Source organism: Pocillopora damicornis, chromosome 10, assembly GCF_964200805.1.
Source record: "Pocillopora damicornis chromosome 10, jaPocDami1.2, whole genome shotgun sequence".
NCBI lineage: Eukaryota > Metazoa > Cnidaria > Anthozoa > Scleractinia > Pocilloporidae > Pocillopora > Pocillopora damicornis.
The window spans coordinates 19,575,437-19,589,507 of record NC_142679.1 but is presented as its reverse complement, the minus strand read 5'-3'; the positions used below and the strand labels follow the sequence as shown (position 1 = coordinate 19,589,507).

The following is a 14,071-nucleotide window of genomic DNA, read 5'->3' as shown; positions in this document are numbered from 1 at the left end:
TAGAGGGAATTTATTTCAGTCATTTCTGTATGTGTTTCTCCAGGGGCTGGCTCTTGTCTGCAGTGGCAAGGTGTCTGTAATAGTGAGGTGACCACAGGGCTAGAGTCAACTGTAGATTAATCCAAATTTGGCATTGTCTCATTCTCTACTTTAGCTAAAGATGGTATCGAGTTGGCATGCAGTAAAAATACATAATAGTTGTTTTCAACAATGATCATTGGAGTTATAAAAAATCGCACGTGCGCGCATAAGCTTGATACGTCTGCCTCAGTAGTATATACGAGGTGGTCCTTTTCTTTTTCTATTGTTGGCGGTTTACCGTTTTAAAGAATAGACTACGATGTAATAGCACTAAAATACAATACGGCTACCAACGACAAGCAAACTTGTTCGTTTCAATCACCGTTCTAACCGACCTTCCCGATATGCCGTTACAAACTACTGCGACTTCGTAATCGGAATATATGAATAATTTATCATTTTCCAACTGAATTATTTTATCAAAATAGGTATTTGTCACTCGGTTAAAAAAAAAAAAAACATCCGTCACAACGGCTTGGCAATTCAAAATAAATTTACTCTCAGTGTATCGTAATTAGAAGCAGTAGAAGAATCGGCTAAGGCGTCCGTTTGTAACCAGTTGTCGCATTCTTAATGCAAACCCACGCGCGAATGTTTATTTCATAGCTTTATCATCGGTGAACATACTGTTCTCGAAAACCGGTTCGTTCATCGCGCCATTTATTCCAAAACTAATAAGTTCCACTAACTTATTTTAATGGTGTTATTTAATGGTGTTGTTGAAAAAAAATTAATCATTAACTAAAACAAAAATAATTGATTAGATGAGAAAAATATTACAGTGAATTTTATGGGAAATATTAAAGGAAAAAGAACTGTAGGGCTGATTTAGACAACCAAAAAAAAGTATTTTAAGCTTTCTGAATGACTAATAAAAAAATATATATATTTAATATAATTAATACATTAATATAATAAATAGATCCTTAAAACATTGTCAAAAGTTATATATTTCGGCAAAACGATACGATTTCGTTACTTCAGTCGACGGCCCAAAGGTTAAATTATGAATGAAGCGCTGACAACTAGACTTTACTCATTAAAGAATACAAGGAAATTTAGATCTTGTCATGAGCTGTCATAAAAACTTACAATAAAATCACGTGTCGTGCACCGTCAATAAATGATTCGAAAAACGGAAACATCGGAGCATTTATTTTTTTTTTCCTTTTATTCGGGGTTTTTATTGAATGAGGGCGACAGTTCTTTTTCCTTTAATATTTCCCATTAAACTGACTGCAATATTTTTCTTATTGTTGTTTTTTTGGTAAATGATTAACTTTTTCCCGCTTTTTCACTCATGGTCATTTTCCGCTGTTCTGTGTTTTAGGATTTAGGGTCATTTTCGGTAAAATTTCCGCACAGCCCCATACTACATTATGCATTCTGTTCTTGGATAGAGAAAACAACGACAAAAACAATACATTGCCATTAGATTTGTTTTACAATAGTATGGGGCTGTTTTACCTCATTTTCCGCCATTCCGCCGTTCGGCCGTTCCGGCTTTTATGGTTGCCCGAGGTTAGGAAGCAATATTAGTGAGTATTCGCTTCGTTACTCGCTTAATTATACCCGTGTTTCGATGCCTTTTGTAAGTGACATTTTCCTTCCCAGCTAATTCATCAACAACTCAAATCAAGCAAATCTTCTGCTACTATTCGTTATTCCATAAATTTGCGAAGCGATGCGACATGCGTCAGTGTAGCATTATAGCTACACTGACATTATGTAAATTTTCCGTTGTCGACTTGTCTCATTTTCAAACCTAAAAGTTCTTTGTTTTACACACCAATGTAATGCAAAGGATACTTATAGCACTGAATAACAAAGGCACATGAGTTGCACATTTTTTTCCACCGTGCGCGCAAAACAGTCGTATATGTGCGCCTGACTACCGTGCGTCTGAGCATATGTAATTCGTCTTCGCAGTTAACACATACGCGAGGGGTACTGTATCATTCATAACTCTGAGAGACTACAAACCGAACTTCATTGGCAAACCGACCTGCCGACTAATCAACCCCACCGAATCCGAGATTGGCAGAATCAGCAAAGCAATCCTCGACAGAAAAATCACGAGAGCAACACGGCATCTGTGATCGAGTGGTTTAAAGCCATTAAAAACAAAAAAAAACACAGTTTTATTTACTTTGACATCGAAGAATTATATCCCTCCATTAGCCAAGACATCCTGAACAGAGTACTCGACTTTGCTTCAGCCTACGACGTCACCAACGACGAAGAAACATCATGTAACACATGCAAAACAGTCGATCCTTATGCACAAACAGCAACCTTGGTAAAAGAAGGTCGATACAACATTTGACGTCCCAATGGGCAGCCACGACAAAGCTGAAACATGCGAGCTAGTAGGAAGCCTTTCCTCCTTTCCCAACTTCGAAACATCAACATAAGACTTTACCGAAACGACGGACTGGCCTTTTCAAACGCCACACTGAGAGAAACAGATAACAGAAAATTTTCCGAGGTTTTTTCGACGAGGCGTCGTAAGAAGTTGTTTCGTGATGGTTGAGGAATATTCAACCATCGCAGAACGATTTCTCACAACGCCTCGTCGAAAAAATCGAGTAGTTTCTACGCACAATGCACTGGAAAGCTTACTTCTTCTTCAACTTTGATACGACCACTCGCTCTTAAGACACATACGACTTCAAGTCTACCAAGAACCCCTCTCGGATCGACTAGTTAAAGGAATTTGTAGATGACATGCTAAAGATGATATTTACAAAACATTTTAAATATTTAGACTGAACAGTTTTTCAGTTATTCTCAACAGATTTTTTTCGGTTTTAGAGCATTTTTGTTCAAATAAAGGTAATCTACTTTACTTTTGAAAAAGTAAAAAATCAAACATTTTCAACACTAGGTAAACATCACCATGAAGATTAAATATTCTAGCCATGTAAATAGCTCAATGGCATCAAATGTTTTGATATTTTTTCCAATAAATACTTTTAAAAGAAACTATTCCCTACCTAAGATATTAACCTTTTTCTGTCTTTACTTTCATCCATAAATACTGTTAAATGTTCTCAGCTATTATTCAGCAACTAAGTTTTGGTTAGGAACATATTTTCAATTCAGGTTTGCCTCAAAATCCATAATTTCAGTCAAATTAACTGTGGCATGTGATAATGAAGAAATACTTAAAGATAGCTTATTTCATTGTTCTTTCCCAAGACCTCTATACATGATATGCTTTAAATTTTCATATCAGGTGAGGCACTAAGTGCTAACTATATTTCTGTGTACCTTTGCTCTCAGGTAGTTTTCCTGTCCTTAAATTTTCAACCATTTGTCTTGAGGAAACACTAGCTGTACAATGCGAGCTGCTTCAGAGGTTCAGAATGGAAGGTGAATATAAAATGTTTATCGATTCATTATCAATAAAGGGCAAAATTACTGAGCGCTGATTGGTTGAGAGAGAGGGCATTTTTTTCTTAATCGAGGGCATTTTTAGTAATCAAGAGAGGGCATGATTACCTGTTAATGATTGGCTAATCCGTGCGCGCGTGATTTTCCTTCGTATAAATTTTGCCCTTTATTGATAAACAAGTAATCCCATGAGACCTCGTACTATTAAGGATTAATTGCACTTGAGCTTTCAAAATTTTCGCGACTCGGGCAATTTTGGAAAATTTTGAAAACTCTCGTGCAATTAATCCTTAATAGTACTTGGCCTCATGTGATTACCTATACTTATCAGAGAGAAATAAATCCAAGAATGCTATTAAACACCCCTGTATCAAATTATCACTTTTCAAGGGAAATTATTCCTTATTTAAAAGAACCTGTTGTCTGATTTTATTTCTATTGATGAGTGCTTCCACTTCTTCTCCAAATCATACATTTTCAAGGGAAACTATTCCTAAGTAAAGATGACATCTCCTCCTTTACAGTTATTAAGTCAGATTGCTGTCTTATACTTTTGGCTATTATGTAAAGTGTTAGCTTATATACGAAATTTTTCTTAATTTAGTCTTTGCTAATTCTGTGCTGTATTAAGTTGGCTCTAGCTTATTATGATGAGACAATTTTTGTAAATGGTTGATTTCAACAATGACCATAGGAGATTGATCAGAAAACTGACACTATAACTGTGTTATGGCATGACTCCAACACAATGTACAGTGCTAGTTAAATGCCTGTTTTTAATCATTTATGTGAAGTAAGGCACTGAATGCTAAATACAGTGAATCCTTCTGTTTTCCTTTCCTTTCAGGTACTTTGCCTTCCCCTGAACTCTTAACCGCTGCTCTTGAAGAAAAACTAAAAGAACTACTCAAAGAACTTGAGAGACAAAGAGATAAAGGTGAGTGAAACGTGTATTGGCTCCATCGAACAGGGCAAAAGAAATATGGAAAGTGATGCAAGGAAATGGTTGCACTAGTATTTTAGGCTTGTTTTTCTAAGTAACAAGCTGAAAGGTTTTAGTTTGCCATAAAGGACTCTAATTATATTATCTTCCCTCAAATATCTAAGTTCTGCATGCAACTTGCGAAATATCTCCACCACTCGTTACATGTTAAAACATGGAATGATCTAACCCCTCCTCTTATATAATGCTATCAACCAAGAATGCTGAGAAATGCTTTATACCATTTTGCTACCTTCTCTCAGGTAGTTTACCTCCCACTTTTTCCACCATTGAAGTAGAAATAGACGAACTACTCAAGAAATTTCAGAAAAGGAGGATGGAAGGTGAATAAATAATGCACATTTAGAGAAAATAATTGTAGTAGAATGCTATTAAAATATTTCCAGTTCCTTGTAGAATTACATTACCGCTCGTGTATACATTAACCAAAAAACGCGAATAAAACGCGCCAAAAATCGCATGCAAATGCGAATTTAAAAAAATGTGCGCGTCAAAAAATTGCACATGCGCGCATAAGCTTGATACGTCTACCTCGTTAGTATATATGAGGTAATCCTTTTGTTTTTCTGTTGTTGGCGGTTTACCGTTTTAAAGAATAGGCTAAATAGAAAAACGAAAAGAAAAAAATAGAAAATAGAAATAATAGAATAGAAAAAAAAAGGATTACCTCATATATTCTAAAGAGGCAGACGTATCAAGCTTATGCGCGCACGTGCGATTTTTTTGACGTGCACATTTTTTTAAATTCGCAATTGCATGCTTTTTTACAAACTACTGCGACTTCTTAATAGGAATATATGAATGATTTATCATTTTCCAACGGAATTCTTCAATCAAAATTTGTCACTTCGTTTAAAAAAAACATCCGTCACAACGGCCTTGAGAATTCGTTCTCGGTAACCAGTTGTCGCATTCTTAATGCAAACCCACGCATGAACGTTTATTTCATAGCTTTATCATCGGTGAACATGCTATTCTCGAAAACTGGTTTATTCATCGCGTCATTTATACAAAAACTTATAAGTTCTACTAGTTTATTTTAATGGTGTTGTGTTGCAGTATGGTTACCTGTCACGACCACGCCTTGTTCTTACCCATATGCATATTTTTATCGGAAACCGGATTTGCTTCTCGTTTTAAAATTTGTAAAATCATCGAGCGATGTTCACCAAATTGCTTATAAAAGGGAAGGGAAAAATTAAATGCAGGATACATTTAGTTCAAGTTTGTATAAGACTCGCAGACGCGTGCAATTGGACAAAACATCAATACGGCGATACTTATGTCAGTCAACACAGTAATTCAGGACTTTTGGAAAATTGGTGGCTCCTAAAGGAGCCGTTTTTTCATTAAAGGAAGCTGTTACCAGGCTCTTCCTTCGCGTTGGACCACAGTAGAAGTAAATTTTCGGAGGTGGCTAATGTATTTACAGCACTCAGCAGCAGTTCCAGAGTCCCTGAACCGATAGATGCCCGCGACAAGTTTGTCCTTGTTAGTTGGCTTGACAACGCGACGCAAGCGAATGTTTTCAGTTCGTGTCAGGAGAGCTTTAAAGGATTCATGTCCGGGCTTTCAGCAGGATTAGGCCAGTATTTTATGTTATTATCTTTGAATCTTCGTCTTTGACATTGCGATTTACTATAACTTGACCTTTCATTGTAATATATTGCGCTCCGCAACCAAAGAAATCATCACGTGCGATGCGAAATGTAACTGTTTACATTTCTGTGTGTAAACGCTGAAGCGAGCGCCGATTGCAATGAATAAAATGAAACATCATTCACAATCTTAAATGGTATTGCTTCTGATCCTCATCGAAGGTGATCGAGGTAAGTTCGAAGTTTCGAGGAAATCATCACCAGCGATGCGAACACCAAATAGTTCACATCCTGCTGCGTAAACATTCAAGGGAACGCTAATTGCAATGAAGAAATTGGGAAGCAATATTAGTGAGTATTTGCTTCGTTACTCGCTTAATTATACGCGTGTTTCGATGCTTTTCGATGTAAGTGACATTTTCCTTCCCAACTGATTTATCCACAACTCAAATCAAGCAAATCTACTACTACTACTCATTCTTCGATAAATTCGCGAACCGATGTGACATGCGTTAGTGTAACATTATAGCTTTTTTCATAACGTGAGTTTCCGTTGTCGACTCGTCGCATTTTCAAACCTAAAAGTTATTTGTTTTAGACAACGATGAAATACAAAGGAAATTTATAGCCCTGAATAACAAGGCACATGAGTCGCGCATTTTTTCGACCGTGCGCGCAAAACAATCGTATATGCGCGTCTGACTACCCTGAGTCTGAGCGTACGTAATTTGTCTGCGCAGTTAACATGTACGCAAGCGGTACTGTAAAATGTTTTCCAGGGAACTCCTGCATATGCAGCCTTCTACTGCAGTAATTATTAACAATTGTTATACTCATTGGAGGCCTTATACATCAGTTATGTTCCTCCATTGGCACCCAGCACTTAGACGGAGACTGTTTTCACGGGTTGTAAATCCTGGCAACCCAGCCCATGAGGAGAAAACCTCCCATTGCACTAGAAAATAAAAATTGTAGAAGAAAAGGAGCAAAATACCAGTGAAAAGTGAATTTCTTCTTGGTGGATGTTAAAAAAATATCTGGCTTCTTAGGATAAGCTCATTCTGGTCCTGGAAACTTTCAAATTTTGCTAAATATGCAAAATTACATGTAGTGTTTCATGTTATACACAGTTTGCGTGGTGCGCGCGTGCATTGGTTTAGATCTGCACAAGTGTCAAGTGCGCAGTATTGTAGTGGATACTACTCCGGCATTTTATCAGATTGCCAAGGCGTTTTTAATTGTATCCATTTACACCCTTCAGTTTGTTAAGGCACTGCAAACTTTAATGTACGGGTCAAAGCCAGAACACAGTGTTCACATGCAGTTTGTAACTTTGATTTTGTTAATTGAACGTTGAAGAGCCTTTGTGGAAGCTACCTTAGAGTTACAATAATCACATGTGCTACCTGACGTTATTAACTTTACCTTATACTATCGCTGGCCACACTTGTGGGTAATATGAAGAGAATCCTGTGTTGGGATTGACTATCTAAGCTTCCCCCTTGGGATTTCCCGCTTAGCTCCCAGACAAGAAAAACACTGCGCTAAGGCGACTTACAAATCTTGGTGATGGAGGTGGAAAAAAGGGACAGAAGACTGTCGAAACAAAGACATCATGAATGACTCGCGTGGGTTATTGTGTTACAAACTCAGTTGGCTTTCTTTCCGTGCTACTAAACAAGTCATTCTTAATTCTTAATAAAGCGAAATCTTTTTGTGTTTTTATGGACCCCGAGTTCGTCTTGGTCCATAAAAATACAAGAAAAAAAACACGGCCAATATTCAGCTATCTTGACCTCGTGATTGGTTAACAAAACACAGACAGACACTCCTTAGTACAGGAGGAGGAGTATGTAGGAGGGTCTCAATGAAGTTAACCATTAACCGTAAAATGGAAAAAAAAATAGCCGTTAGGCATAAAAATCGACAAATTTCAACTGTCAGTCGTACAAATGGATTACTGAAAAAATTTTTCTTTAAAATTCTTTACAGATTTTTGCAAGATTTTCATTGGAGGGGCTATGAAAGAAAATGTTTCTAGTTTTTACATGTTGGGTGTTTTTAAAAATAGTTTGAGGTATGTTTATGGTTCAAAATGTTTGTCTTCTTGTAAATCTGATTTTAGATGCTTCATCTTCTGAATTCCACTCCACAAGTTCAACCAGTGAAAGTCCACAAAAAAAAGAACAATGGGAAAAAAGTGAACAGAAGACAAAGATTATGGAGACAGGGAAATTGGAAGGTGAAAAGGAAATTAAAAAAACTTGTATTAAGTTATATGGAAAGCTGTTGTGAACAATAATAACGATTATATTATAAATGTTTGAAGAGTTATCTCAGTGCAATGATGTGGCATCAATTAATTAATATAATTGTACACAGTTCCAGTTATGAGAACAAAACATTTGGAGAGAAGCTGTGAATTCTAATCTCTCTCTGCATTTTTACCCCTAGGTACTTCACCCCTCATTGTGATACCGACCACTGGTCATGGAAAAGAATTAGAAGAACCTTGGGGAAGGAAAGGTGAATAGGATGCTCAGTTTGAATTATTTTTGAAGTTAATGTAATTGAAACTTGTTGCTCATTATGTTCAGCTACTACCAGTAAGCAAAGTAAAAAGTTTTATTGTATTGCAAGTTATCGACTATTTAATGGTCTTCATGTTTGTTGAGTTTTTCCCTTTGTTATTGGGAAAAGTACCCGCTTTTAAGTGGATTTAGTTGATCTACCCTTAAAACTGATATCAAAGCACCTTGAAATGAATAAAAAGATGTGGGGCTTACTACTTTCAGTTGTTTTTGCTGATGTGTTGAAGTCTAGCATGGGTTCCAGTTTGGGTTCAGATCCCCCTGACATGCTCCAAGAAAAAAAAAGAAAACAACATGGCAAATCACTGACTTGTTGTTTTGATGCATTGACATTGAAGAAGTGGAAGAATTCATCCGTGCGTATATTGGCCTAAAAAGTTGTAGGAGTGAAGCCATGAAACTTCAGGAAAAAAATGAGAAATCAAGAAAGAACGTGAATGTGGTTTTAGTCATCTTTTAGAATAGAAATTAATGTTATTAATAAGCAAGAATGCTTCTGTCAGCAGTTATGAAAAATGATACTTGTCAATGCAAATTATTAGAAATGTGTTTCTGCCTCATTCTCTTCTCTAGTTAAAGGTAGTGCTGAGTTTCCTTGCAATGAATTAAGGAAACGTTACATACATTTAGAGTGATTACTTTTTCAGTTGTTCTCAACAGTTTTTTTGTTTTGGTTTTAAAGCTTCTGTTTTTAAATGAAGGTAATCTACAGTGTACATGTACCCTCTAGTATCTTTAAATGCAAGTTAGTATGCCTTTTCCCAACTATTAATTGGTAGAAATGGTAATATCTCTCTACATACCTTTGTTTATAGACATGTTGCCTCTTCCTGGATCTTCCACCTTTAATCTTAAAGAAGAACTAGAAGAGCTATGTAAGAAACTTCTAATAATGGAAGGTGAATAAAAATATGCTGTTAAATTAAATTTTGTGGTAAAACTAAACCAAGAATGCTTTTAAATACATTTAGTTCTCATTCAAAATATTTGTTTTTTTAAAGGAAATTTCACCCAATTTAGTTTTCCCTCACTCTGTGTTTTGCTAGAAGGGAATATTAAGATGGTAGAGGCTGAGGATGGTGAAATAGTGTATAATGTTAAACTAAGTTTTTTCGTTGTTGATCTTAAATTATGCCTTAAAAAACTGACAATGATGTAGTTTAGATAGATTTTGTACATCATATACAATCAGTTAATTGCATGTTGGTTTGACCTGTTATCGTGTCACTATTAAAAGTAACACCATGAGTTGCACTTTGTACCCTACCCCTGAGGGTTGACTCCCATTACTACGGACACCCTCGCAGGGAGATTAAATGTCTAAAATAGCGAAAAGTCTGTAATAACAGGGTGTAAGAGATAGGAAATTGTTTCGTTTCTTAACTTATGAAATAAAGTTTCCAACGTGGCCTCACAAACGGGAATGAGATCTGGCCGCAAGCAGGAAATTCTCATGTTCACACCCTGTTGAAGAATGGTTTCTTTTTTTCCCTTTTTTATAATGTCGCTTTATAGTATGTTAGTCAGGATTTTGAATAAAGTATCAAGTGTCTGTTATAGCAAGAGAAAAAACAAGTGAAACTTCGTGCAGGGGGGCTTGAAAGTGTCTGCTTTTCGGTGAAAGGAAGAGTCCGTTTTAAAGGGAGTTTATTTCAGTCATTTCTTCATGCTTTTCCCCAGGGGCTGGCTCTTGTTTGCAGTGGCGAGGTGTCTGTAATAGTGAGGGGTACGCGGGGCGAGAGTCAATTGTAGACTAATCCAAATTTGGCATTGTTTCATTTTCTACTTTAGCTAAGGATGGTATTGAGTCGGCATGTGGTAAAAATGCATAATAGTTGTTTTCAACGATGATCGTGGAGTTATAATGAAGAACTAACACTGTTTTACTCTAACATAACAATAATTTGCTGTTTGCACAAGTATATCTGTTGTTATCTTTTATGTTTAAAGTCAGACACTGAATTTTGAAAAGCTCTGTATACCTTTACCCCCAGGTTCTCTCCATTCTCTCCCCACCACTGATCTTAAGGAAAAGCTAGAGCAAGTATTTGAGGAAACTGAGATGCTGAGAATGAGAATAGGTGAATAGAAAAATTCATATCTTGTTATTTTTTAGAGAGATACTGGCACAAGAATGCTAACAACTCTCCATAAAGTTTGCTTAGGTTTAAAAAATAAACTAAGATATTTAATAGGTAAAAACCAAACATTTTCGAAACCAGGTCATCATCAGGGTGATGATGACCTAGTGTCGAAAAAGTTTGCTTTCTATATTTTTTAAATATTTTAGCCATGTAAATAGCTCAATGCCATGAAATGAATTCATTTTTTTCCAGTAAACACTTTAACAGCAATTATTCCCTACCTGAGATATTAACCATTTTCTGTCTTTACTTTCATCCAAGAATGCTATGAAATGTTCTCAGCTGTTATTCAGTAACTTTGTTTTGTTGAGGAAAATATTTTCAATTCAGTTTCGTCTCTTAATCCACAACTTCAGTTAAAGGAAGTATTAAATTAGCTGTGGCATGTGATAATGAAATATTACTTATAGATAGATATAATGGAAAACTTACATCATTTTTCTTTCACTTGACCTCGATACATGTTATCATGCTTTAACTTTTTATATCAGGTGAGGCACTAAGTGTTAAATATATTTCTGTGTACCTTTGCTCTCAGGTAGTTTTTCTGTCCTTAAACTTTCAACCATTGATCTTGAGAAAAAACTAGCTGAACTAAGCATGAAGCTTCAGAGGCTCAGAATGGAAGGTGAATATAAAATGTTTATTGATTCACTATCAGAAAGAAATAAATCCAAGAATGCCGTAAAGGCTTCCACCCCCGTATCGAATTATCACTTTTTAAGGAAAATTGTTCCTTATTTAACATAATCTGTTATCTGATTTTATTACTATTGATGAATGCTTCCACCCCTTATTCAAATTATACATTTTCATGGGAAACTATTCCTTAGTAAAGATGATCCCTCTTCCTTTATAATTATTAAGTGAGATAGTTATCTAATACTTTCAGTTCTTCACATGAGCCTAGTACAATGTGAAGTGTTTGTTAAATGCCTGTTTTTAACCATTTATGCGAGGTAAGGCACTGAATGCTAAATACAGTGTATCTCTCTGTTTACCTTTCCTTTCAGGTACTTTGCCTCCCCCTGAACTCTTTACTGCTGATCTTGAAGATGAACTATATCTACTTGAAGATCTTACTTGGAAAGTTGAACGAAGAGAAAGAGAGAAAGGTGAGTGAAACATGCGTATTAACTCTGTTGAACAGGGCAAAAGAAATATGGACAGTAATGTAAGGAAATAGTTCCACTAGTATTTCAGGCTTGATTTTTTAAGTAACAAGCTGAAAGGTGACACACTTCCTTTAAGTTTGTTATAAAGGACTCCTATTATTTTCTCTCAAATACCTAAGCCCTGCATGCAACTTGCAGAAACATCTGCGCTGCTCATTACGTGTTGAAGCATTGAATAATGTGTATTTACTCCATATTTAAGATAACCCCTCTTCTTATATTATGTTATCAACCAAGAATGGTGTTTAAAAATTCTTTAAACCATTTTGCTGTTTACTTCTTCTCTCAGGTAGTTCACATTCCCTTTTTCTCGCCATTGATACAGTAGCAAGACTACGCCAGGAACTTAAGAAAGTCAAGATGGAAGGTGAATAAATAATGCACATTTAGAGAAAAAAACAATTTTAATAGAATGCTATCAAACACTTCCACTTCTTTATCGAAGTATCTTTTTCCATGGAACTCCTGCACGTGCAGTCTTTTTCTGCATTAATTATTAACAATTGCAATGCTCAGTAGAGGCCTAAGATATAAATTACATAACTACATTGGCACCCAGCACTTAGATGGAGACTGTTTTCACGAGTGGTAAATCCTAGCAATCCAGCAATCAGCCGTTATGTAGAAAGGCGACAACCTCACATTGCACTAGAAAAAAATATTGTAGAAGAAAAGAAACAAAATACCAGGCAAAAGTGAACTTCTTTTTAGCACGTGTTAAAAAATAACTAGCTTCTTAGGATAGGCTCATCCTGGTCTTAGAAACTTTCGAATTTTGGTACATATGCAAAATTACAGGTACTGTTTCATGTTATGTGTAGTTTCGTAGTGCGCGCTTGCAGTCCTCGGGATTTGCACGTGCATCAAGTGCGCGGTACTGTCGTGAATCTTGGATACAACTCTAGCATTTTGTCAGAGTGCTTAGCCATTTTTAATCGTATCCATTTACAACCTTGATGTGTTAAGGCCCCGCAAGCGTCAAATTGTGCTCTAATTCAGAACAAGGTGTACACATGAAGTTTGTAAATTAAGTTTGTGTGTCGAACGTTGAGGAGCCTTTGTGTAAGCCACCTCAGAGTTACGATGACCGCATCGCGCTACCAGAGGTTATTAGCTTTACCATATTGCTGCTTCAATAGTGCATGTAGTACTAATGCATGTCAGTGAACTGTAATACATGTAGGAGGGTCTCAATGGGGCTAACTGTTAACCGTAATATAGCAAAAACATTTTGCTGTTAGTCGTAAAAATTTACGAATTTCAACCGTTAGTCTTAACATAACATAACTGTTTATTCACAATTCAAATTTTAATGAAAAGTAAAAAGGAAGCAAAAGAGGTTACCTATTTCAAGTTTGTCTCCTAAAATAATTAAAAATTGCAGTAAAATAGTTAAAAATTTCCTAAAACATTAGTAAAATGGCGTCTGACTCTGTTCTTGAAAATGTTCGGAGTTTCTGCCTCTGCAACTTTTTTAGGTAAATTATTCCCTTCATTGACTATATTTGCACAGAAAGAATACTTAAAACTGTTTAGCTTTGCGGGCAACGGTTTAAGTTCATGGCGATGGTTGGTTCTTAATGGTCGAAAAGCATGTGCAAATGTAAAATACTCAAATAGGTGTAGCTCGTTAAGACTGTTAGCCGTCTTAAAGCACTCAGTAAGCGCAGAAAATAATCTTCTCTGATGTAGAGTTAGCCATTTAAGGACCTTTAAGCTTTCTTCATATGACATATCTCGGGCAATGTTTCTGATTGCATATCTAGGTGTTCTGCGTCGTACTTTCTCTAAAATAGCCGAATCCTTTTTGAGGTGTGGAGACCACATTGGAGAGCAGTACTGAAGTATTGGACGTACTAAACTCATGTAAAATTTCGAGAACAATTTAGGATTCCTGGGGCCCTTTGTTCGACTTATAAATCGGAGCACGCTGTTTGCTTTGTTTTCAGGTTCCATGATAGATTTGATTTGATGTGAATTCCAAGATCCTTAACTTATTTATTGATTTAAGGATTTGTACAAAGCAGTACCGAAGCAAAAACAATAGGACATGAGTTCCCTACTAGGTTTAAGCTCCAACCCA

At 36.1% G+C, this 14,071-nt stretch overlaps 1 protein-coding gene across 1 annotated transcript in view; it reads left to right on the top strand.

Annotated features, from left to right (window-relative positions):
- The window catches only part of LOC113669106 (uncharacterized), a 388,759-nt gene that overhangs the window by 240,877 nt on the left and 133,811 nt on the right, over positions 1 to 14,071 (top strand). Inside the window, exons 21-24 of the mRNA XM_089185219.1 lie at positions 4,325 to 4,414; positions 4,723 to 4,803; positions 8,204 to 8,320; positions 8,533 to 8,604. Coding sequence (XP_089041345.1) covers positions 4,325 to 4,414; positions 4,723 to 4,803; positions 8,204 to 8,320; positions 8,533 to 8,604 — 360 coding nt within the window. The remainder of the gene's footprint in view (positions 1 to 4,324; positions 4,415 to 4,722; positions 4,804 to 8,203; positions 8,321 to 8,532; positions 8,605 to 14,071) is intronic.